The 25,246-nt window shown below is 43.3% G+C and overlaps 1 protein-coding gene across 1 annotated transcript; it reads left to right on the top strand.

Moving 5' to 3' along the window:
- Positions 1–1,639: 1,639 nt before the first annotated feature.
- On the top strand, positions 1,640–24,595 carry EXOG (exo/endonuclease G). The gene is made up of 6 exons (XM_064445099.1): positions 1,640–1,818; positions 3,136–3,285; positions 6,710–6,849; positions 8,623–8,699; positions 11,700–11,814; positions 24,015–24,595. Exons 1-6 carry the CDS (start codon positions 1,671–1,673, stop codon positions 24,474–24,476), a joined length of 1,092 nt encoding a protein of 363 aa, XP_064301169.1. The 5' UTR covers positions 1,640–1,670; the 3' UTR covers positions 24,477–24,595.
- The last annotated feature ends 651 nt before the right edge of the window (positions 24,596–25,246 follow it).

Raw genomic sequence — 25,246 nt, forward strand, 5'->3', positions numbered from 1 at the left:
GGAGGCTGTTAGCAAACACACAGTCAGGGAAACAGCTTCAGCGTGAGGTACCTGCCATCAGGGCGAGCATCAGACCTGGGACCGACATGCAGCATCCATACACCGTGGTTTTTGGTTTGGGTGTTTTTTTCCCTGCTTCAACTGAGCACCGAACAAGATTCAGCGAGGCAGGGAGACTGGACCTGGAAAAAGATTAAAAAAAAAATAGAAAGCTTGAGATGCCTGTACTTGTAGCAACACATTGAGCTCTGTAATCCCCACAACATGAGGCAAGAACATACTCTTGGCCACAAACTGAAGCATGGCTGGACCCCTCCAGGCAAGCTGCCTGCAGTGAGGTGATGGCATGGCAACGCAGCCCTCGTGTTTTGGTGTATTCTATTGCTAAACTGGTCCTTTTACTGTTGACGCTCTTGAGGGAGAAGACAGACACTCTGAGGGTCCTGTTGCTGTTGACACTCTCAAGGGCAGTGAGGTCCTGCAGAGGGATCTGGACAGGCTGGAGAGCTGGGCCATCACCAGCCGTATGGAGTTTAACGAGGGCAAGTGCCGGATTTTACACCTGGGGCAGGGCAGCGCCGGCTGTACGGAGAGGCTGGGGAACGAGGGGCTGGGGAGCAGCTCTGCAGGGACCTGGGGGCTCTGGACAACGGCAGGCTGAACACGAGCCCCCAGCGTGCCCTGGCAGCCCAGGGGGCCAGCCGTGCCCTGGGGGGCACCGAGCCCTGCATCGCAGCCGGGCGAGGGGGGGATTGTCCCGCTCTGCCCCACGCTGGGGCGGCCTCACCCCGAGTGCTGGGGGCAGCGTTGGGCGCCGCAGGACATTGGGGGTATAAAGCTACTGGAGAGTGTCCCGAGGAGGCCACGGAGCTGGGGAAGGTTTTAGAGGGGAAACCGTACGAGGAGCGGCTGGAGACCCTGGGTTTGTTCAGCTGGAGCAGAGGAGGCCGAGGGCAGCCTCATGGCGCTCTGCAGCTCCCTCCCGAGGGCAGGAGGAGGGGCAGGGCTGGTCTCTGCTCTCTGGTGCCCAACGCCAGGCCCGAGGGAACGGCAGGGAGATGGGCCAGGGCAGGGTTAGGCTGGGCATTAGGGAAAGGTCCTTCCCCCCGAGGGTGGTGGGGCCCTGGAACAGGCTCCCCAGGGAGGCATCACGGCACCAGCCTGGCCATATCCCAGAAGCACTTGGACACGGCCCTCAGAGCCACGGTGTGAATTTGGGGTGTCCTGTGCAGGGACAGGAGCTGGGCTCGGTGATCCTTGTGGGTCCCTCCCAGCTCAGGGCATTCTATGATTCTATGATTTTTTTGTTGTTTTCAGCAAAAATGCCTCTCGCTTGGTGCTGGGTTGGAAAAGCTTTCAGTGGGCACACGTTAGTGAACACGAACAAGCACCTGTGAGGGAAACATAGTAATAATCGGGCTGGTAGTTTAGCCACCCGCCCCCCGGCGGTCTCTGCATCCCCGTCAGGGTGAGCCCCAGGCCTTCGCTCTCCTTTCGTCCCAGGGCTCGGGCAAACCCCGCTTCCTTCGACCCTCGCCCGCCGCTCCCCCGCCGCGCCGAGGCGACGCCGCCACGACAGCCCGGTGCCCGCGCCGCCGCGGGCGGGCCGGCAGGGGGCGCTGCGGGGGCAGCGCCGCGCCCCGCTCCCGCCCTCCCCCCCGCCCGCCGCCATGGCCGCCTTCCCCCGCCACCGCCGGTTCCTGGGCGGCTTCGTCTGCGGGGCCGCGGCGGGCGCCGCCGCGTCGTGCTGGGCTGCGTGGCGGCTCCTCCGCAGCCAGAGCCAGCCGGAGCCGGGGCCTGAGCGAGCCCTGCTGGAGGGTAAGAGCCGCGGGCAGAAGGGAGGCCCGGCGCGGCGGCCCCGTGGCTCCGCTTGGCGGGAGCGGCGGCGCCTCAGCGCGGCCCCGATCCCCACAGACGCCTCTCCCAGTCCCTAAACCGCTCCCTCTCCTCAGAGCAGCCTTCTCCCCGCTGCCTGCACCCTAGGGTGCCCGAAGCGGGCGGGGAGCGCCCGAGTGCCTGCGCCGGGCTGAGGCGGGAGGAGGTTATTTGGGGATGCTGGGCTGTAACTTGCATAAAAAGGCAGCTTCCCTTGCTGCCCCTGCTCGCACCGAAATGTTGGTGACATGCGAGGAAAGTCGTTTCGTGTGGCTACCACGATGGCTGCAAATGTCCCGTGTTGCAGTGGGGAGCAGTGAGCAGTTGCCCTGCGTGATTTGGTAACGTCTGCATAGTAAATAACACACAGCTATAGGTATGTGGAGTTTTAAACACACAGTTCCGGTCAGGCCATAACTAAATTTCAGCTGTTGCTTCCCCTGCGCTTTGCTGGGGAGACGAGGCCATCAGGAGCGGTGGCTGTTTGCTTGGGAATGCCCTGGCCCACTCACCGTGGGGGCTGACATGGGTGGGAGGCGTGGGGTGGGGGCTTTGGGGGCTGATGGGGATGCCAGGCGTGGGGAGGGGGCTGTGGGGGGTCGCCAGAGCCTGGTAGGAATGAATGGTTTTCTCTGCAGCATGAAGGCTTTAAAAGTATTGAAGTGTTGGAAAGCACAGGAAGAGGGGCTCTAAAAATGTGAGTTGCTGTTGACCAGATGGCTGGAGGACAAGACAGATGTAAATGTTCCTCCAAGAGAGAAGAATGTTGCTTGCAAAAAAAATCATCCCAAAGTGAAGCTTTCATTCATTCCACAGAGTGTAAGCGTTCCCAGTGAGGACAGGACTCATGCTGGTTTGAGCGGAGGAGTGTGATTTCCAGCTCTGAAGGGTGAAATGCGTGTGTTGATTTCCTCTGTCCGTAACTCCGTGTTGACTGATTTGTCCCTTAACATCTGATAGCTTTTCTTCTGAAGGCTAGCTCAGAACAGTTGCTAGGTAGACGTGTGTAGGCATCAGAGTGGGTGATTTAGTCCTGGAGCTGAGACCCTCATGTGAGGACATGATAAAAAGCACAGCTTTTTTAGTAGAAGGAAGTTTCACTGGAAAGCTCTCTTAATAATTTTTTAGGTCTTAATTTTGCTGGTAACCTCAAGTATTTCTTTATGCAGTATGTTTGCATCCACTGAGATGCTTTCCTTACTGTCTTGTTTCTGATCACATTTCATCTTTGGATGGCTTTCTGTTTATTTTTCTCCTTAGAACCAGTAGAAGAGTCTCTGCTGGAAAAATATGGATTCCCTGAAGCTGGAACAGAGACCAGATGTTACACAAATCATGCACTGTCTTATGACCAGGCAAAACGGGTGCCTAGATGGGTGATAGAACATATTTCAAAACAGAAGATACTGGGTATGTAGGTATTTATTTTCTTAACATTTATGGCACCCAGAATGGGCTTTGCAGTTCACAGAAGGTGGACGCAGGAGCAGGCAGGGAGAAAAATGCCATAGTGATCTCTAGGTATGGATTTTTCCACCCATTCCCAGTCTGACTGGAGGCAGCAGGCCTCTGGGTGGGTATCAGTTTCATTACAGTATTAAGACTGATGTTGACAGTGCTTTAAAAGAGATCTGTCCTCTCTTGTTGGGACTAGTCTGGTACTGAGCATACAACATCCTGGGGCCTGCAAGACACACTTGGCCCAAGGGCTGAGTATGAAAGGGAGGAATGAAGAAGAGCTAGAGCTAGAGCTACCTTCTGTTATGAATTTATGAAACAGTCTGTAAGCACCAGATCAACGTACCTGCGTCAGTGTGAACGCTGTAAGTCATGTTGCAGGAGGGAAGCTAAACTTACCTCTTTTAAACGTGAATGCAGAGAAGATGAAAAACTGAAAATTAAACTTTTCTTAACCTGATTCAGACCTGCAAAGTTCAGTGTTATTTGTCAAGGGCATAAAAATTGCTCTTGCTTCCTCAGCTTATGTAGCTGGTTCTGCGGGCCAGTTTATGTCAGTTTATGTACTGCCCCATGCGTGTGAACGCTTGTGGAGTCAGAGCCTTTAGTGGGCAGACTGCTTCATCTACAGATTGTAAAGAGATTTGCTCAGAATGGGGAGAAAGATGAATGTCCATTTCTGAGATAAAAATGGAGCAAAAGGCATCAACAGCTGTAATTGTTCAAAGCTAGATAGGGCGTACCTCCTCACTGTAGCCATTATTTACTCTGATGCAGTTCTGTTGTGTCTTCTGATGTGCGTTATCTAATACGAGGGGAGAGACCCTGTCCATTATGCAAGACAGAGGCTCAGTGATTTCTTTTGCTGTCAGTGGTGAATGAAATATAAGTGGTATACAGCCATTGTAAATTAAGTTTATAGCATTAGTTCAGTTTTTATAAGAAAAATTATTAGTAGTGGAGGTAACTGGATGATTGTAAAGTGTTTATGAATGCAGCAACCCTCTAAATATATCTTCATCACTGTCTTCAAGTTACCTTTCAAAATTAAAAGCGTAATCCTGAAAATATTTATAACCCACCCCTAAGTAGCATCCTTGATTTCAGTTCTTTCTGAGAAGAAAGCAGTAATTCCTGGCTTACTTTCAAGTGGGCTTTACTGCTGAATTGTTAAAATGTTTTCTAAATGATCAGATACAATTAACCTGCAAATTGAAATTAAGCATCTTGAGGCATTCAGCTCTGATTTATGTCTAGTAGTTACTCTAACTGAGATTTGAGGTGGAACTGTGTTGTTCAGGGAAGGTCATGAAAACCTTTCACATGCTGGAGTTTTGAAATCATGTGATGTAAAGAAAAATTGTTTTATTGGTAAGAACTTAAATGTTTAAAAAATATGGTGGAAAGATATTAGCTTTACATGGAAATGAGATGTATAAATCTGATTACAGAAGATATTATCCATTTTTACCAAAGCAGTGAACAGAGACTAAATGAGGATGTATTTTCCATTTTTCAAGTTTAATTGATAAATTACACTTTGTCTTAAATACTGAGATTAAATACGATTTTTTAAAAACAAGAATTGTGTTGTTTTGCATGCTGATAAACTTCTTAGTGTTGCTTCCTAAGCATCAATCCTATGTTAAAGTATCATGTAACATGCTTTACCAAAAAAAAAAAACCAGAAAAATGAAGCTCCTTCTACCTGCGCTGCATAAAGATGCTCTGACCACCTCTCTGTTGGACGTCATCTCCATGGACCTATGCACAGGTGGCCAGCAAAGAGGAAATTGCTTACAGGTGCTGGCTTCCAAGAGATGCATTAGCCATAGGCGCACTCATTTTCCACCCCTTCCCTTCCCTTCTTCCCTGTGGTCCTTGCATATTCTTGGGCTCTTCAGAGGGGTGCCAAGCGGAGAGCGTGTACCACGCTTTGTTCTCAGTACGGAGCACAAGGGAGCGCAGGGTGTGTATGAGCTTAGTCATAAAGCTGGTGTGACAGAAGAGCCAGAGCGCGTGCAGTTTGTGTGTGTATGCAGTCAGCTCTCGAGGAAAGAGTAATTTTAACAACTAGCAGTGATCACTGTTGAAAATTGCCCCTCACTTTGTATTGCAACAGGAAGTGCTTTATAAAGTGCCAAGTTTGAGGAAAATTCTCTCTGTTGTGTACATGCTTAACTGAAAAGAGGCTATATAATGGTCTTGTATAGTGCATCTGTGAAATTGTGCCTAAGATGACACCCTGAATATTATAAACAAAATTCAATATGCTGTAGATACTTTGAATTATATTGTCATTTGGGGAAAAAAAAATGTGGACAAGAGCGATGGTGCTCTAAGCCAGTTATTTTCCAGCTCTGTTGACCCATTACACAGTCAGCCCTTGCACATGCCTCCACTGCTTCTCAGGAGCACCTTCCTTAACTGGATGTTTTTGGGTCCCAGGCCATTCCCTAAGAGAGATGGTATCTTATTGGAGGTTGTCAGTGCCAGAATAATTCATGCAAGTCTCTTCTGGCCATCACTTTCCCAAGGAAGCAGTTGGTGTTTGGGATGAAGCGATCTCAGAGTTGCAGCTCATCAGAGTAATTTCTTTTCCAAGGAGCTGACTGGGTCTTTACACAGCGGAAGGACACAAATGTAGGTGTATGGCCAGTAAACCAGGGAAGAAGGCACATCTTAGAGTGGGCTGCCATCTCTGCAACAGTTAAGTTAGCTCCCCCCACAACCCTTCCCCCAAAATGTTTTTGTCTACCAGAAGGCGTCAGGCCTGGTCATTTTGGGGCACAATTCCCAAATGTCTGGAAAGGCAGAAGGAGGATCTTGAAAAGGAAAAGCTCTACACTTATTTCTGCGCCCACGAAGAACAAATGACTTAAGACTTTCTCTTGAATGGGTTTATTATTTTAGCAAGTGTAACTTTTACCAAGAGACACCCATTCTACTTCCCGGCGAGGCTTGGAAAAAACAAGAAATACTTGTAGTAGCTCAAACATAAAAATGGAATTGCAGCTGGTGAAGATCTGTATGTCTTCATTGACCTAAGAAGGGAATCTGTACTGGTTTATATCTTTAGTAATCTTGCCTTTAGTATTGATCTGTATTTATGATAAGGCAAAAGTGTTTTGGTTTTCCTCTGTAATAAGCCTGCTGTAATTTCTAGCGTATAGTGGGGAAGAATTTAGAACGGGAGCACAGCTACTTAAGCAGAATTATTCTTTTTTGTGGTTGAGGAGAAAAACGCCCAATTTAGATTAACGGGTTGAATCCTTAAACATGGGTCATTTGGCAAGATATGACAGAACCAGTTCTTTTTGTCTTGTTGTTTTGATGGTTTAATGATAACCTAACAGTTTAGTGTGTTATTCCTCAGGCAATGCAGACCGAAGGCACTGTAAATTCAGACCAGATCCTAACATCCCTCTAATGTTTAGTGCTGTCAATGAAGACTACCTTGGCAGCGGATGGTCACGAGGACACATGGCACCAGCGGGAGATAACAAATTTTCAACAGTAGGATTTTTTTTCTTTCTTTTTGTTCTGTGTTTATCAGTCAGAAAGGGTCAAAAGACCCTTAAAAGCAATGTGTAATGTTCCTTTTGCAGTTTGTTTTGAGATGGAACATGATCTCATTATTGATGCACAGTCCTGGACTTGGAGGTACAAGGTCTGTTCCTGACTGAGCACTGTAGGATGCGCTCAGTCTGCTTCAGGTGTCTAAATCAGGTGCATTGTCTGGTGCCATACCTCTCTTCATTAAATGACACCCAGATTACCTTGTTTGGCAGAGGTGATATGAGTGTGTCTTGTACAATATAGTGTTAAGCAAGTCTCAGCCTCTTGTATGTCATGTTGTGTACCTGTAAAATGAAGGTGATAACCTTCACCAAACAAACCTCGAAAGTGTCTTCCGAAGCTCAGTCAAAGGGAGGCAGGGAACGATGACTTCATTCTGGCCAGCACGTGCTGAGATGTTTAAGGCTAGATTGGGCAAAGCAGAGATGCTGTTAAGTAATGTTCTCTATTGGCAAGGGGATTGCCTGGGTGATTTAAAAGGCTTTTTCCTTTCTGGCAATGCGTATGAGGTAAATTAGAACCTTCTTTTGCCATAGTTCTTTCAGTCTATAAAATGTCTTCACCTGCCATTTATTTGAGCTATAAGAAAGGCATGCCCTAATGCTTTGGCTGACTAACAAAGCAGCCCTGGATTTATTGGATCCTCTTGTGAAATGTGCCTAATGCAGCAATTTGTCAATTAAGAGGCAGTTTGAATTTATATTTCTGCCAGGCAGAACAGTATGCAGTGGGGCAGAGTGGCAGCGCAGTGGCACGTGGTGGATAAAAGAACCAGTCGCGTTATTTCTACTGGGAGTGTCTTTGTGGTTATTTAGTTGTGATATCTGGGGATTTTTTGCTGGTGAGCTACTTGTGCAGAGAGATCCGGTACCTGGCTTGAAATGCAATGAGATGATACAATCTTTCAAATACAGGACTATAATAATTTAATTTCAGAGTTTAATTAGTGCAGGTAGTGTTTGCTCATTATCCTAAGGAGTTCTCTCAGCTCCTTCACTTTGAATAAGTAGTATGTGAAAAATACTGGCAAGTACAGGACCTGTGAAGATTCTGGGTTAAGATCTTGGCAATTTTTTTCTCCTATCTTGCTCTGCATATGCGTAGTTTTTTAGCGCCAGGTCCTTCGCATCTGGAGATATGTGGGCTTCAGTTCAGAGAGGTCTGTGACACAGCTAAGATAAAATTAAGCAGATATGTAGATGTTTGACCATTATGGTCTCATAAATCATTTCATCACCTGCATGTTATGTATTTGTATTTGTAAAATATTAATGAATATTTTTACTAAAACCTTTTCTTGTAAGGGGAAGAAGCAGCTTGCCATTAGGCAGTCAAATAATTGAAAAGCATGGGTGAAAGCATGCTTCCCATTCAAAAAGAAGAGTAGCTAGTTGCTTCCAAAGACATTATAAAACTGACACTGGGTGAAATAGTAATTCCTGTGCCTCTAGAACTGGACATTTTTGTGCTGTATTTCTGTCAGAAAAAAAACCCAAACCAGTAGATACTTTTTACAGGGTTTGCACCCCCGTTATGCAGCTTTTAATCCAAAATAATTTTGCAGATGTTCTGACTCAGGTTTTGTCTGACCTTTCATGTTGATAATGTTAAGACTAAACTAGAAATGGATTCTGATCCAAAAACCTCTAAAGGGTGTTTTCAGCTTGTAAATGTTTCAGTGAAATTATGTTATTTTCTTTCTCTCTGCAGAGAGCTATGGCTGAAACGTTTTATCTGTCTAACATTGTGCCTCAGAATTATGAAAATAATGCTGGATTTTGGAACAGGTGAGAAATTACTTGTACATAAACTAAGTGAAAAATATCAGGCAGTGGTATAAATCAAAAATGCTATATTTACAAAACTTCTTCACATCAAAGTATTCTAGAGCACTGTATAGGCTATCCATAGAGATGATAGCGACTTTCTCTGAAATGAAAAGCACCTCAGTCCTCACCGTGCAAAAACAGTGTAAAAACTGCTTTAGTTCTTTATTCAGTCAAACTGTAGAGGACATTTATTTAGAATAGGTAAAATTACTACTTCTGGCTGATGTGAGTAGAGGTACCAGGCTTAACATCTCTGTCCTTAAGGAAAACTCAGTAGAAGCAAGGAAAGGGTTTAGATCTTTCTGTAACATCTCTTCCTCAAAAAAGCACTTCCAGTGTGAGAGTATTCACATCTCTGCATGTGGACACTGGTTCACTTTGAACTGGAGAACGGAGTGCTCCCCACTGAGCCATGGCTACTTCAGGTCTTAGGCGTTTCTTCAAGCGCATCCTTCCAGGTCTCAGGCGGGCAGGTTCTGTGTCACTTGTGAACGCCGCTGGATCGGCTTTGAGGTGAAGGGAGTGGTTGATAAATGTAAACTTTCTTCACATAAGATTTTTATTCTTTCCTTCCTCTGAGCAGAGAAAAACATTAATAAATGTAGCATTCATCCGGTGCTTCTTGCATAGGACTTACAGAATGTTAAGGCTCAGAAACAGAAGGGGAAAATATGAATTTCACAAGGTTCGCGCAAGGGAAGATTAGCAGAATTTTGTACAGTGTTCTAAAAGTCTGTCAGAAGTGCATCATCATTCAACTGCACCCTGCTTTCCAGTTTTACAAGAATGCATATGAAATCATATGAGGCATTCAATAAGGTTATACTGTTTTATAGACAAATAAAATGCTCTAACATTTTAAGAGTTCTTTTTTGTATCGTTTTAATACCTCAAGTATTTGAGCATAAAATTTCCTTATACCAAAGCTAGACGTTCGTACGAACTGAAGGTTGGAAACCCTCTTTATTTCCCTTCAGCAGGATCTCTGCCTAACCAGGAAATTGTGGCCAGTGTTTGAAAACTTCCCCTGGCACACTCAGCCCTGTAATTTAAGGAGCTATTATCACTTTCTCCCAACCCCAGCACCCTGTCCCCACAGTTTAAATAGACAAACAAGGTATTTGTGCCACTTGTTTTGTCAGTCACATGTTTAATGATAAATAGTTTTAAGGATACTGTGTGTCACATGAGTTGTATTCCTTCCTGGCTTCAGTACTCTCTTCCATTCTCTTTTTGTAATTGCTTGCTTGTTGAACTGTCTTCTGAGGTGCAGGCAGACAATACAACTTAGGCAGTTTAACAATCTGTTGGTTTTTTAAAGTGGTGTTCACCCTCCAGCCATGTGGTTTTGCTGCTTTCCTAGTTCCAGCTCTGGTAGTCTGACCACGGCAAGTCAATTCCATTTGCTAACCCAGTTAAACTGATTCGCATTTTGTTTTGCTTGGTTATGTTTCTGCCGGATTAGAAAATTGGATCAACTGGTGAGATGAGTGCCAGAGCCAACGCGGAAGATGGAGTAGGACTGTTCAGCTGGGGCAAACAAGGGGAGCAGTAGGAAAGGGGAGAGAGCAAGGCTGCTTCTTTCAGCAAGCTATTAGGTAGTACGCTATTAGATTGGTTCAGTGGTGTGCTCTGACTGCACCTTAGTATTTATTCCTCATTCTCATCCCACCAGCATGCATGTTTCTTTCTTTCCTGATGTCTAACTGTCGTTTTCTGTCTTGTTTTGAGTGTGATTTCATGGTCCCTGTAACCTGATCTCTGTCCCTGCTGCCACCAAAAGCAGTTTGCTCCCAAGCTGCATTTATTCCCCTTCTTTCCTTGTGCCAGGTGGTGTTTGTATTGCCATGCCATGAGACAGCCCGAGGAGCTGCTTGGAAGCAAAGCTGACGACAGCAGGAAAAAAATGAGCTCGTGGTCAATGCTTTGGCGTGTCACATGGCAGCTCACTATTACCAAAGAAGAAAGGGCTCATTCCTGCTAATTCTGATTTGCGTGAGCTGATTTAACTCACTAACCCAGCACAGAAAAAGGCTGGCTTTGTTCAGGGTTATTGACAGATGAAGAGTGCTAAAGGTGGCCCAAGGGAGAGGTGTGAGAAACAAGGCTGAGACAGAGAAGGGGGTGAAACCTCCCCCTTTCAGAGGCAGCCAGATTAGCTGGGCTCATTTTGCATGTTCTGGTCTGTTTGTCCATTTGAGTGAAGTGCAACTGTACCTTTAGTAAAGGCCCAGTGGGTACTCGCTGCATGTGATTACTATCACTCTTGGGGTGTTCAGTCAAAGACGGACTGTAGTCTTTTGTTTTATGTGAAATAGCCATGATCCAGAAACCTTCTTATTTGGAGAAATATTTTATGCTGTAAACTGAATCAATTAGTTTTAAAAGCAAAAAAAAAAGTTAGTATTTCTGGAGTTACTACTTTATTTTTAAATAGTTTTATACAAAAAAACCAATAAGTAGACTCCGTGGGAATGGCACATAGAAATTTTCCGAAGAACTTTGAGCTACAGAAAGAGCTGTCTGTTGGAAGACATTCATTCCTTGGGGAGGAGCATACAAGTCCAGTAATGTGGTAAAACCTTTCAAAGTAAGAATGCCACAACCTGCTCTTTAAAAGAAGTAGGTTACTAATCCCAAGTGACCATCAACAGTATCTTTCTAGTGTCAAGTGTGGAAGTGAGTAGAGAACTCAGATTTTTCAGGGCAGGTGGTAAGGCTACAGAAACCGTTTCCAAATGTGTGTGATAACACGTGCCTATCTGAGAGAACCTGGGACAAGAGGGAAGTGTGACTTGGGCCTGCATTTTACCTTCTTTGGCTTGCAAGTCAGTCACATGAGTTTGGAAAAATGCTGCCAAGCGACAGCAGTTCATCTTGTGCTTCACAGTATGTTTCGAAGATTATTACGTTAAGTTTTCTCAGCTGACTTTACCCTTTCTAACAAATATGTTCCAGAATGGAAATGTATTGTCGGGAACTGACCGAGAGATTTGAGGATGTTTGGGTAGTTTCTGGACCTTTGACCTTGCCTCAAACAAATGATGATGGAAAGAAGAGTGTTACTTACCAGGTATGTATGCATGTTGCTGGGTTAATAGTGTGGTGGTAATACTTTATTTATTTATTTAAAATTTATATAGTGGCTTGATTAAAAAAAAAGTTAAACATCCTAGAACATGCAAAAAATGTATGAAATACCCAATATTAGGTGGGACAAGTTCAGTAGAAATGTCACATCTTGCCTACACGTGGAAAAGTATAATTTTAAAATAATCTGATTTACAGAGAGATCTATTAAATGTCTGTTCGCAGTATGCAGTAAAACTGTTTTCTGACTTCTGTAATTCGTGACAGTATCTAAGCAGAGATTTAGTAGATTTTGCTGATGCACAGGCATCTGTTTTAGAAACCATACAATACAAAGGTAATCTGGGTTTCTCAAAACTACATAGGCTATTGGAATGCCTGTGCTCCATTAATTTCAGAAGCAATTATTTGCTGATATCCCATATGCATCCCTTAGAATAGGCCTTTTAACTGAGATTCTGAGCATAGCAAAGTCAAGTGACAGACTTCATTCAGGTTTTAGGTGAATGCAGTGTAATCACTGGCCTGTGGTAGTGGTACCCCCCTTCTTTTGGTCCACCATTTTTATTACCCGCTTAAAATACTCTGCAGATTTAGGATTGATCATGCAGTTTCTAGAAACCGTCACTGCTAGACAGGTAGGAAAGGCTATCAAGTTGAGAGGTGAATTTATTACTGCTTCTCCTGACTTATTCTTTGTAAGCCTGTGTTTAGACATCTGTAGATCTGAGTGTAGTAAGGTATTCAAGGGAGGGAATATTACCTTCTGCCCTTACTGTAATGAGATTTTATTGCTGTTTTCAGTTGCTAGATGAAAGCTAGCATAATGCAAATAATAAATGCTGTATTTTGCACCTCTTGAAAAAACACTTTTCCTTGAAAATAAGTACTCAGATCAACTGCAGCTTCAGCTCACGAGTGATTTGGTTGTCCAACTAGTTCTCTGAGGAGCAATGAATGAGCTTGCTGTAAACAAGCCCCTGTTTCAGAGGGATATGAGAGACACAAAAGAGAGAGATGTTCAGCTTTGAACACTGGCTTGTTTAGCGCTACAATTTAGGCACTATTTCTCCATTATAAATACACAGCTGATTTCCATTTGATTGAACTTGGAACTCAGTTGTGAAAGAATATAATTTTTCCTGTTCGCTTTACCTTTTTCTTCTTTAAAAGCTGTCCCTTCTGTCCCCACCCACACATTTGTAACCTTGACTGTGATGAAGTCACGGCTTTGGTTTTGGGTTTGTTGTTATTTTTTTTCCCAGACAGTCGTGTTATGCATATGCAAATGCAGTAATAATAATTAATCTTTTTCATGTTCAGTGGCAGTTCCAAACCTCAGCTCTCACCACATCTTGGTGAGGAAGGTGACAACTGTGCTCATTTTCAAATGGATAAATAAACCGTGGTTAAGGGATATGACCAATGCCACGTGATAAATTAGTGGCAAAGCCAGCTTAAGGCTGCCAACGGTTCCTTGCCACCCAAAGGGAGAGTGTTGATTTCGCTATTGCCCATTATATTTTCCAGTCCTTTCCCTTGTCTGCCAGTGCTGATGACTGTCAGATCCTTCCACAAGATGCTTAATTACCCCATGCAATAGAAAACCGTTCATACTCGACTCTTTATTTGCTTACTGGGCTTGTTTCCTACTGCTGTAGAAAGATAGAGCAGCATACAGAGGAGTCCAGCACTTACTGGTGCCAGCATGAGGCACGTCCGAAAGCGCATAGCTGGGAGCTGGGGGGAATGTTCCCTTTCAGCAGTGTCGAGCTGAGCGTTTGGCTTACTGTCATGCAGAACGGTACCGTGAGAGTTCTCCAGGCTTGCACATAGCTTGCTGGAATTTGCCTCCTTGTAGCTGTCAGGATATTGCATTTATTTTTTAACCCTAAAAATATATATTCGTTGCAAAGAACTAAAAATCCTGAGCTGACTTGAACATTTTATAACTGAAAATGATTTTCCAGGAAGCGTTTGAATCATCTATCAACTGCTTCACTTTAATCTCGGTCATCTTTTTCTAGTTTTTCTCTAGAGAGGGTGTTTACTTAGAAGAGAACTATTACATTTTCTGAAAAATGATTTTGGCTTTCCATTTTGGTTTTGAAATGTAAATTTTAGTCTTCTACAGGTAAAAATAAGAGCAGGCACTGCATCTTACTGCTTTTATTCGAAGTAACTTGATACTAGGATACGATGATGGAATAATAGTGGCACAAAATGTCCATGCTGCTTTGATTATCATATCGCTCTGTTGTTGTCTGCTGCCAAGATGTCTTCATCATCTTTGGGTTTGATGACAACTCTGGTCTTTTATGAATGTTTTATCAGTTTTGGTCTTAATATAAACTCTGAAGTGAAGTTCAGTGTGAGACTGAAAATGGTGGAATGATGGTATTCATGTTTTCATTTCACCATTTGGCCACATTCATAAATCCTTTACTTAGCTTCCTAGGGCAAGATTCGTTATGTAAATTGATTTGTATTTAAGCTGTATTTAAGTACAGATAACACTGTCTACAGGTGGGAGAAGTAAAATGGTAAAATGTTGATTTTGGTTTTGTTTTGTTTTGTTTTAATTGTTTGATTTGGGTCCTCTTTGGATGCACTCCTAGGTGTAAATAAATACAGGCTGTAAATTATTATATTATTTTGAAATCTTGATAACGTATAAGTTCTTGTGCTTGCTGTTGAGGTTGCCCTTTGGGGAGAGAGGCTTCAGAGTGGAGCGATGTATTGGTTTTTTTTTTTCCTTCTTCCATCAACGCAAACACTTAGAAGAGTGAACACAACCTGTCAAAGCACTGGAGGGAAGTTCTTTTCAAACTGATACCTTGGATATAATTGCAGTCGTTGCCATTGATTTTGGCAGCCTGGGATTCTGCCCCTAAACCACAAACACTAAGAGCTGGCGGCGGAACGAGAAGGGAAGGTACCTCTTAGCTGTCTTTCCGAGTGAACTCTGCTAGGTTCAAACAAGCAACTTAGAAGTGAAAGGCTTTTATTCCCCATTGTTTGGGCTTATGAAGCTGATGTGAGAAGGTGTCCTTTTGCTTTGTATGTGCAGTTTAAGGAGAAGTGCTGCAGTATACACAATAGTGCGGAAACTCACAACCTGTAATCTGGCAGTGTGACTGGTTAGGCTGAGCTCCTTTCTAATGTTTTTTTCTTCTCCTCTGAGACTAGAACTGTGGAAAAAAGAAAACACAGGAGTACTACAGTGAATGTGTCTGCACTGATTTGTTTCAGATCCTCTCTTCAATCTTAGTTTTCTCGTTTTTGGCTAAAGGAGTGGTGAAATATGTATCCATGGCTTTACAGGCTGGTGTTTTTCTCATCAGACATCCAAAAAGGTTATTTTTAGATCACTATAGAGGAAAAACAGAGCATTGGTCATGGCATTGTTCCCAGTTCCTGCTTGGACTCTGGTACCATTTGCTGTTTAATTCCAGAAAGGGAATTAACCTTGAACTCCTTAGATGCCAGCGTTGTTCTATCTATTGGCTGAACTTGTTGTATCCTCAGATATGTTCTGTCATTTCATCTGTCTCCAGTGGAAGCTTTTATTGCAAAGAGTAGATTGATGACCGTGCTTGGTATCTGAAAAACATCTTTTGAGAATATATGTAAAATAGAATGCCAACAGGAAAAATCTGTTCCGTGCCATTGGAGAGGCAGATCCAGGTTTTTCATCTTTGTCTAGATCAAATCAAAATGACATTGTCTTGTTTTATACATTACTGTTCTCCAGTGACTGTCGCTTTAGTGATTTTCCTCTGTCAGCAGATTTGGAGCTCGAAATGCAAATTTTGCAGTAATCTTACTGCGTCATGCTCAGTGCTCCACCCTTCTTATTCCCAACGCCGTCATAGTACATACTCATTTAAGAAGAATGAGGAATGGTTGGCAAATTAAAGTACAGTTTGGATAACATTGTTCGTTGTTTGAAGAAGACATTTTTCTGTACATTTTCATGATGTACTGGGTTCATCCTGGAACCGTGTCTGCTGTTTAATTTCCCAAACTGACTGACTAGGCTGAGCCAGACATGCATAATACGTGTACCAGAAGATATACTTATTTGTCATCTACTTCTGTGGGAGATAACAACAAATTGTGCTTTATGGTTTTCCCCAGTCAACTTTCAGAAGTAGTAGAGGTTTTCTCCTAGCCAAGGTACTATAGGGGAAGGAATCCTTGTTAAAGGAGGAAATAAACCTGAGGACTATTACTATTTGTTGGCTGCTCCAAATGGTCTCAAGGCTACACGGGCACCTAGCGGATCTGGGTCCATTATACCTGTCCCATAAAACTTATGTTCAAAGAGCCAGATCTTAGATCAGCTGGTGTAAGCGACTAGCGCTCTGTCAGCCCTAAATTTAGACATGATGTACAAATGAAAATAATAGGCACTGGTTTAAGATTGGAGGAGAAGAGACACCAAAGGTGCAGGATAGATTTATGGGGTTGCTTTTATTTAGCACTGTACCCACCCCGAAGGTTCTGTTATTATAGGGAGAATGGTGATAGGGACTGAGTGGATTCAGAGCTAAGTAACCTAAATGGATTCTGTGGAAGTAGTAGTCTGTCATCATGTAAGTACAGTATCATACTGCGTATACACACCCTCTTGATTAAAAAAATAGGATTGGGTGTCTGTCTTTTTACGCTGTGACTATGTATTTAGGCACAGCTTTTTCTTTACCATCTCTTTTTTTTTTTTTTAAATTCTTTCTTTTTGGGATTGCCGAATGATTTGGCAATAAAAATCAGACCAGCCATAACAAATTAAATTTTCCTGAAGTACGCACATTTGCATTTTGGAGTTCGTGGCTGTGCAGTGTTGTTGCAGATTGTTATTATGATTTTTATCTGTAGTATTTTCTATTTTCTGTATTGATAGGTCTGCCTTCACGCCCCTCAGTTCTTCTCAGTGCCATCTGACAGAGTTCTCCCAAATATTGGGGGAAAAAACACTATCAACAGAATAAGTGCTGCCTAACACAAATCTGGAAGGAACTGGAGTGAAGGCAGTTATTGCTGTCACAATGATCAAGTAAATAGAACTATACTGATAGCAAAAGGAATTTTTTATACTGGCAGAAAGTCTGTTTCTATACAGAATTTAGCATCAAATTATAATAAAGCCCCTGTCAAACCTGGGGCCATAACAGCAGGAATGATACTATCTACAGTAAAACACCTGATGGGCCTGGTCAGTATCATGCCTCAAGTTACAGCTAAAACAAAACAAAAGCTGCAGTCTTATGTGGGGTGACAGGAATGATGTTCTTGAATTCTGTCCATCAAGAAATGTGACAGAAGTCTTAATTTTTTTATTGCCAGATGCAGATGGAGGTATTGTTACACAGAGAATTGTGTGGCTGCTTGTTTTCAGTCAGTTCTGTTTTGCAGTATGGCTTTGTTCTAAACTCTGGTTGTTATACAAAGAAAGACAGGGAAGAAATGGTTACTGGGTGTAGAGGGAATTTCTGGAGCTATCATTTTAATGTATTTGATGATGGTACCTTCTGATGCAGGGACTGCTCAGTGTGTGCTGGCAGGTAATTCATGATTGAATGTGATTTCTGTTTATCAGGTTTTAAGAGAATCTCAGATAATTGCCAATCCAGAGCTGGCTCTTGCTGATGAAAGGCGAGTCCCTTCTAATTCTCTTCACGGTTGATTTTCATTTTCTAGTCACTAGGTGGCAAAATACTACTTTTAGATTCATAAGTCCTTTCTTTTAAAAATTATTCCTACCCTTTTCAAAGAAGATAATTTTCTTCCCGCTCTGAGAAGCTGTAACAAGTCCAGTATAAAATGAAAATATGGTAAGATTTGTGCATGTTTTAAAATTTCTAGTAAGAGTAACGCTTCGGTTTTCTTCTAATATAATCTCAGGTGTTCTGCCACTACACCTTATAGATTCTTTTTCTCCTGTTTATGTAAGAATCAAGTTTTCTTTCTCGTAAACTCCAAACTGTAATTTTTAGGGACTGCTTTGTTTATCTGACTATCACCACGAAGGTGACATTAGTTAATGCCATATGCTTAAACTTACCCTAGACGCCATTAGCAAATGTCTTCATTACTTATTGTGATACTTAAGCATTCCACAAATATGATCAGATTTGTCCTTCCTCCAGTTTTAAAAAAACACAACTGAGAACAGTTTAATGATTTGCCCAAAGTCATGAGGAAAGCCAAGCTTAAGACAAATCCCCGTCCAGTGACTTGGCTATAGACTGAATTTATCAAAGCTCACTGAGATCTCTCTGTTTTAAGAAGTCATATTGCTTCTGCCCTTATCTTTATCTCTCCCTGTGAGCTCTTTAGGTTTGTATAACATGTTCATGTTACCAACATGTTTGTTATTTTAGCAATATGTAAACATCTCTGAATGTCAGGAATTGCACACATTTTAATGGCCCGTCCTCATGACAGCTGCCCACATTTAATTGGGCATTGAGGAGTATAACAAATGTATACACACTTGTGGAATGTCAATAACAATGTCAATAATAATAAAAACCAATAAACACTATGCTGAAAATGACATTGTCTTAATGTTGCGTTATTAGATGACACCGGTTCAGTTGCAGGGCTTCAGCCAGCAGCACATCACCAAAGAACACAAGAGCAAAGCGAAAGTGAAAGGAATAAGCTGCAAAAAGTTACGGCAATGAACATCTTTATGTTGAACTGATACAGACGACAAAGAGAAATACTATCTGAAATTTCACATTGGTTTCCCAAATGATGATGGGGAAGGAATATTTTTAATGCTATAAAAAGAAGGCTTTTAGTTCGAATGCTTTTTTTATTCCTGTTATGAGGTGGTTGAAAATTGGAAAGAGGAAGCAAAATTTTATAGGAATAGCAAAATGGACATTTTCAAAGGATGATACAAAAGTTTACCTTGTGGCCTTTTATCAACGTGGTGTGAAAGCACGTGGGAGTGGGACAGACAACAGGCCACTGCTGTATTTTCTTGCTTGTATTAGCACACAAGATTTTTTTTTTGAATCACAGGTACTTTTAAAAATCGTTGCTCTTTTCCAGCTGGGACAGATAGCTGTTTCAGGCATTGATTGCTGAAAGATCATCTGCTGCCTGTGGATAGACTAGCACAAATCAAAGTCAGCATCTGTGCATGGATAATCTTAACCCATTTTCTGTTCTGTTACATTAGGAGCATATGCTCTCTGCCGCTGTTAGGCATGCATTGAGATAAATGGGATGGTGCAGATCAGAGTAGTGATTCAGCCTGATGTAGTTAGGTAGGAAAATCCTCTAGGTGGCAATAGGAAATGAATTGTTGAGTTTGGTTTTCCTACTTACTGCTTCTGTTGCAAACTTCACTTCTGCAGAATCTCGCTTTACTGCTTGTCCTGGCACTGGAGCTGGGGGAGGAGGGGGGCAGCTCTATGGAGACACTCATCTGCAGCTTCTGTATCTACTCCCGCAAAAAAGCAAATTGTGGTGTATTACGGAGCATAATGATGGACATACTACGGCATGCTCTAGGACTGCATTTCACAGTTCACAGGTCACACTGGCTGCATAAATTGTTGGTGATGCATCCAGTGCATGGTTCACATAAGCGTTACACTGCAGAAAAAAACCCATATATATTCTTTGTCATTAATATTTGCTCTTTCAGAGAAATCAGGCCCCCTCCTTTGATGGTTTTCTCCTCTGGCAGAGTGAGCTCGGCATAGAACTTTTATGGCACCTTTTGTGTAAGGAAAGGACACTTGTGGACTCTGGCCGTTTGGCAGTTTGTTTTAATCACTGTAACAATATTAGAACTCAATGAAGTAATTACAGAAGTAGTTTACTGCTATTCAAAGGACTACTATAAAGCCTGAGCACTACTTAAGTAAAATTTAAGTCCCCAAAAGAGCTTACACGGAACTGAATGGGACATAAATTACATGTATGGCCATTGCCTGTATAGAGTTGAGTTGTATTTAGAGCTGCATTTCTCAAAAGGCTAAGCCTTCCTTAATTTTGAACTAGCCCTCTTTTCCCTTCTTTCCTTCACTCCTTCATAGGGACATATACTATGCGTAGATGTGCATTATTTTGCATAGAATATATATTTTTGCATAATATTACATAAGCGCTGTGTCTGTTTTCCTTAACACCCACTTCAGGCATTCAGCATTTCCATTTCATACCTAACTATTCTATGTGCTGCTCTATTCATTCCCCAGCCTTTCTATCCACCCACTCAGTCCTCAGACTCAATCCCCTGTTCCCTCTTCACTCTCACTCAACACGCACTCACCTATTTGTTTTACATCTGCCATACACCCCCTAATTGGAGGTACTTGTAGCAGCTTCGTCTGCGTATTCACCCTTCCTCTAGTCTTTTATACAACAGGCAGAGGATGCTGCTATGTGTATGTGTGTGGGAGGTGTTGGGGAGGGGAGAGAGCTGAGCTAAGGAGGACCTGGTACGTATATGTGTATTTATAGTGGGAAAAAGTATGTGAAGAGTCCTGGAAAAGGCAGTGTGGGCCATACTGCACAGGAATGCTGCAGGTCAGGAGGCTGCTGGCCAAGGGAGGATCTGGGGAACAGGGTTTAGTCTCGCTACTGCCTTCTCTGAGGAGGCCAGAGCAGCTTCAGGGCATGGTGCAGCTGTGCGCAGCCTCTTCCTTCTCTCCCACCTGCCCTAGGAATGTGCAGGAGGTGGGGTTGCAGTCCTGGCTGCAGCCTTCCTGCTCCAGCGGGGAGAAGGGACTCCAGCCTTCTGCCTTCGACAGTGTCAGTCGCTGCCTGCACTTGGGTGAATATGGAAATGTGAGCCTCCCCCTGACCCCCTCAGGGCTTTTCATGCTTCTTGGCTTCCTCCCTCTCACCACCAGCATTGCGTGTACTCCCCGGTTTGAGTGCCGCCCATCTCAGGTTAAACTCCCAACGCCATTCATTTTGTACTTCAGTTTTAACCCACCAGGTATAACAGTGTGTTGATGCGTATTTTTTAGTGTATTTTAAAATCACCTGTGCATCAGCCAGTTTTAATTATTTATGCAGCTGATCCTGAGGAGCTGTAACTCTGGTTTCACCCACACTGAATGCTAAATGCAAAGTGCTTTGACACTCAGGAGCTTTAATTTCCCTATCAAGACATCTGTCGTCGTTGAAAGGGAAAGTAGATTTGGCATAAGGCATGTATTTATTGCTTACCAGTTTCAATGGCTGTTAGATGTCTAGGCAGAGCTTTATTTAGGAGAAGGTTGGTGGCATAACCAAGACAACTTTTCTAAGAGAAAAAAAAACAACAAAATCCCCACAAAAAAAAGTTTAAACCTACAGCAAAGCCATTAAATAGCCTAGTATAGAGAAGGGCAGGAAAATACTCTGTAACAGAGTAAAGAAATCTAAGCATGTTTGCCAGAGGCAGTAGTAACGTTGCTACTCAATTATTGTACGAAACATGAAAAGACTTTCTTTATCAGAGGTTTCCTTTAGGAGTAGGGTTTTGGTCTAACCAGTGTATTTAAAGATTGGTCACTTTAAAAGCTGGCAACAGAGGGGGAAGACACACTTCAAGCACTGAAAGGATTCATAACTGAAATGAGTTAACCATTGGAATAGACTGACATGAACCTTGGTTCAGTAGCCACAGGCAAAGCTGGGTTTTAAAAACATTTTCTTCTGCAGAAGTGCTGAATACTCTCAGAATAAAGCATATATAGAAGTGTTTCTTATGTGATTGAGTTAAACTGCATATGTAAATGGGTAAAACATGTCTGAACTGATCTGCTGTATTAGTTTGTAAAATACTTTCAGTTAATGTGATTGGTTGTGGCAGTGAAACAAATACCTGCTTTCCTGAAACTGCATTTTAACCGTATCTAACAAAAGCTGTCAAAAAATCAAAACAGGCAGCCTTTGCTTTTGCAGGTGCTGCAAATACTGGAAATAGTACCAAATTACTGGATTTTACGTATAAAACAAGATGCCTGTGTAGTTTTTGTAAGGTGTCTGCAACTTTTCCTTCTGTTGCCATTAGAACAAAAGTACCAGTTTTAGAAGCGTAGCTGTACGGAAGGGTTATGCAAAACTCAGGTTTTCCATGCGTGAGCCTGTTGCGCGTTGTTACGTGGCAGGTTCGGTTCAGCAATAGTGAAGAAAAAAAAAAAGCCCAATACAGCGTGTGCATGAGCACCGCTTTTTGAATACCGGAGAGATTACATTTCTCATCAGTAGGTATATTCCCTTGGACTTATTCCTGACACAGGGTAGGGTGTCTACAGTACACATACGTGTGTGAGCTTTTAACAGCTTTCACATGAATTCAGTCTCCTGATCCTCCCCTTCTGGTGTTTCCGTTAAATTCCTGGGTCCTGGTCTGAGTGACACAGCAGGAAACCCAGCATGTACATAAGTTGAATCATAGAAAATTTATGGAAGAAATAGATCCATTTTCTTTGGATAGACTTCCTTTCCAAGATATTGGGTCACTGAATGTACTTGATATCCACATCCCCTCAAAAAAAAGCTTGCTTAGGAACGTAGCTGTTACGTACAGCCTGTGTATGGGTTAAGGGAGATAGAAACAATACCTGGTAGAAGGTAGAGTTAGAGCTGATTTGAAACGCATATTAAAAAACATGTGATTTGTAACTCTCAGGTCAGGAACTTAGTGTAGAGCCACTGTTGCTGAAAACAGCTTTCCAAGCATTAACAGTGTGATGCTGTATGGGAAAGGAGCTCTGCCATCCCCTCACGACAGCTACACGTACAGATCTGCACCAAGATTAGGGAGCTGGGCTCCTAGCCGACTCCCTGTTTCCAAATGTGTTTTTCAGATTTGGTTCCAGTTCAGTTTCAGCTGTAACTGACATTGCATCTGCTTGGGAGATTTCAGCTGAGTTTGTTCTTCTACCAGAGCTCCTTGTCAGAGGTCTTTACAAATACGTAGGCAATTACTGACTAATCTTGGACCTTTTGTCTGCACCATTATTTTTAACAGTATAATGTAAAGTCAGTGGTGTTACAGGAGAAAGGCAGAGAACCTTCTGGGAAAGTCTCCTACCAACAGTGGCCAAACAAGCCTGCAGTGAAGTGTTCTTTGCCTTGCTTTTCCTCTTTGAGAGAGAGATTCAGGCATCAGATAACTAGCTCATTCCTGACCAGCTATGTAAGGAGCTGCAATGAAATGGTGCTGGCGTGGGTTGACCTTGGCTGGTCACTGGGTGCCCACCAAGCCACTCCATCACTCCCCTCCTCAGCAGGACAGGGGAGAGGAGAAAATAAGATGGAAAACATCTTGTGGGTCAAGATAAAGGCAGTTTAATAAAGCAGAAGCAAAGGTTGCGTGTAGAAGTAAAGGAAGAGAAATGATTTATTCTCTACTTCCCATCAGCAGGCAATGTCCAGCCACTTCTCGGGAAGTAGGGCTTCAGGACGCATAGTGGTTGCTCTGGAAGCAAATATAATAACGAATGCCCTCTGTCCTCCTTTCTCTTAGCTTTTATTGCTGAGCAGACATATGGTATGGAATAACCCTTTGGCCAGGTAGGGTCAGCTGTCCTGGCTGTGCCCCCTTCCAAGATCCTGCCCATCCCCAGCCTACCGGTGAGGGGGGAATGTTGGAGACAGCCTTGATGCTTGGGAGAACTGCTCAGCAGTGAAACACCATTCTAGTTGCCAATACAGAGCTGTGAGGGCTGCTGTGGGGAAATTTAACTCCATCTCAGCCAGACCCAATACAGGCGCTTCCTACCTCAGCTTCTGGGACCCGAGGGAATGGCAGGGAGATGTGCCAGGGGAGGGTTAGGCTGGGCATTAGGGAAAGGTCCTTCCCCCCGAGGGTGGTGGAGCCCTGGAACAGGCTCCCCAGGGAGGCATCACAGCACCAGCCTGGCCATATCCCAGAAGCACTTGGACAAGGCCCTCAGAGACACGGTGTGAATTTGGGGTGTCCTGTGCAGGGACAGGAGCTGGGCTCGATGATCCTTGTGGGTCCCTCCCAGCTCAGGGCATTCTATGATTCTATAATTCTAGTCTGATAACACTGCACATCATTTTGACATGTAGTTACGTGCTGTGGCTCCTTTTTAGAGCTAGCAGGATTAGTGTCACACCTTCTCCCCCTTCCCCCCCAGCCCCCCCCCATTGATAAGGTCTGTATCTGTAACATAACTTTCCTTTTGACAGGTAATCGGAGAGGATGATGTAGCTGTGCCATCCCACCTGTACAAGGTGATCCTTGCCAGACGGAGCAGAAGGTCTACCGAGCCCTTGGTACTGGGGGCTTTTGTGGTGCCGAACAATCCCATAGGCTTCAGTCACCAGCTGACTGAGTTCCAAGTAAATATTAAAGATCTGGAAAAAATGTCAGGTTTAGTTTTCTTCCCCCAGGTGGACAAAACCAAAGATGTTAAAAATATCTGTGAGGTGGATACCTGTAAACTGATGAGCTTCAAGGAATTCACGTTGTACATCACCGCTCGAAAGGTGCAGAGCGCCCGCACATTGCACCGGCTGGAGAGAGCTATGTCAGAGTTAAGGGAGGCAGGAATTGAGCCTGACGAGTATCTTCTAAAGCTTCACAAGAAGAAGGAAGAAGAACTTCTGCAGGAAAATCAAGTAGCAGCTGGAGAGGGGAAAGCTGGCTGAGTACCTGGTCGGGAAGATGTTTGGGGTTTTGTACTTTGAAAGAGGAGCTGGAGGCAAACGCAAAGACAAGGCTCTCCTTTTTGAACTGCGAAAACAATAAAGAAACATTTGGAAGCCGATGAGTTTGGAATAACATTCATTCATGTGTAACATGATGCACACACGTGGTTTGCTGCAGTACCTAGATGTGGGAAACGAAAACGACCCCTTTCTGGCGTGAATAGATTACTGACCTCCAGAAAAGGCTTCGCGCTATTTTCCAAGCGAGACGTCAGACTTGGGGTTTGTATGGAATCCCTTCTAGGAATATTATAAAAAGAGACAGCAGACACCTTGGGAGTAGAGCTGGCACGTGTTTAAATATAATTCCGCCTGCAAATGTCTTTCAGTGGGATGCTGTAGAAGCAATGCTACTTCCTGGGATTTTTAAAAATGAATTTAGACATATTTCATTTAACATGAATTTAATAAATTCATTTATAAAGTCATTTCTTTCATTCATAAATTCTTTATTTCTTTTATTAGAGATCTGTAAGAGAGAACCTGGATCCCTTACAGTCTTTTCTTAGCTGTGTTAACCAAACCAGATTGTCTCTTACCTCTCCTGACCTTGTGTGCTTTGGAAACTTTAGCATGTCAGTCGTCGTCATTTGCAGCGGATTTCTAGTTGTGTGTAATTCTGCAATTTTTTAAAAAAAAAACAATAGAAGCAGAGTTTACACAGGTTGCTGCCAGTGTAGGTCGGGTCTTCATAAATTAATGTAAGCTTA

This window comes from Phalacrocorax carbo, chromosome 2 (assembly GCF_963921805.1).
Source record: "Phalacrocorax carbo chromosome 2, bPhaCar2.1, whole genome shotgun sequence".
Taxonomy (NCBI): domain Eukaryota; kingdom Metazoa; phylum Chordata; class Aves; order Suliformes; family Phalacrocoracidae; genus Phalacrocorax; species Phalacrocorax carbo.

What these genes read in the sequence shown, in the direction of transcription:
- EXOG (XM_064445099.1), top strand. Translation starts at nt 1,671, where the DNA reads ATGGCCGCCTTCCCCCGCCACCGCCGGTTCCTGGGCGGCTTCGTCTGC. An exon ending in GAGATAACAAATTTTCAACA is followed by an intron (nt 6,850 to 8,622) that starts GTAGGATTTTTT and finishes TTCTCTCTGCAG; the next exon opens with AGAGCTATGGCTGAAACGTT. An exon ending in AGAAGAGTGTTACTTACCAG is followed by an intron (nt 11,815 to 24,014) that starts GTATGTATGCAT and finishes TCCTTTTGACAG; the next exon opens with GTAATCGGAGAGGATGATGT.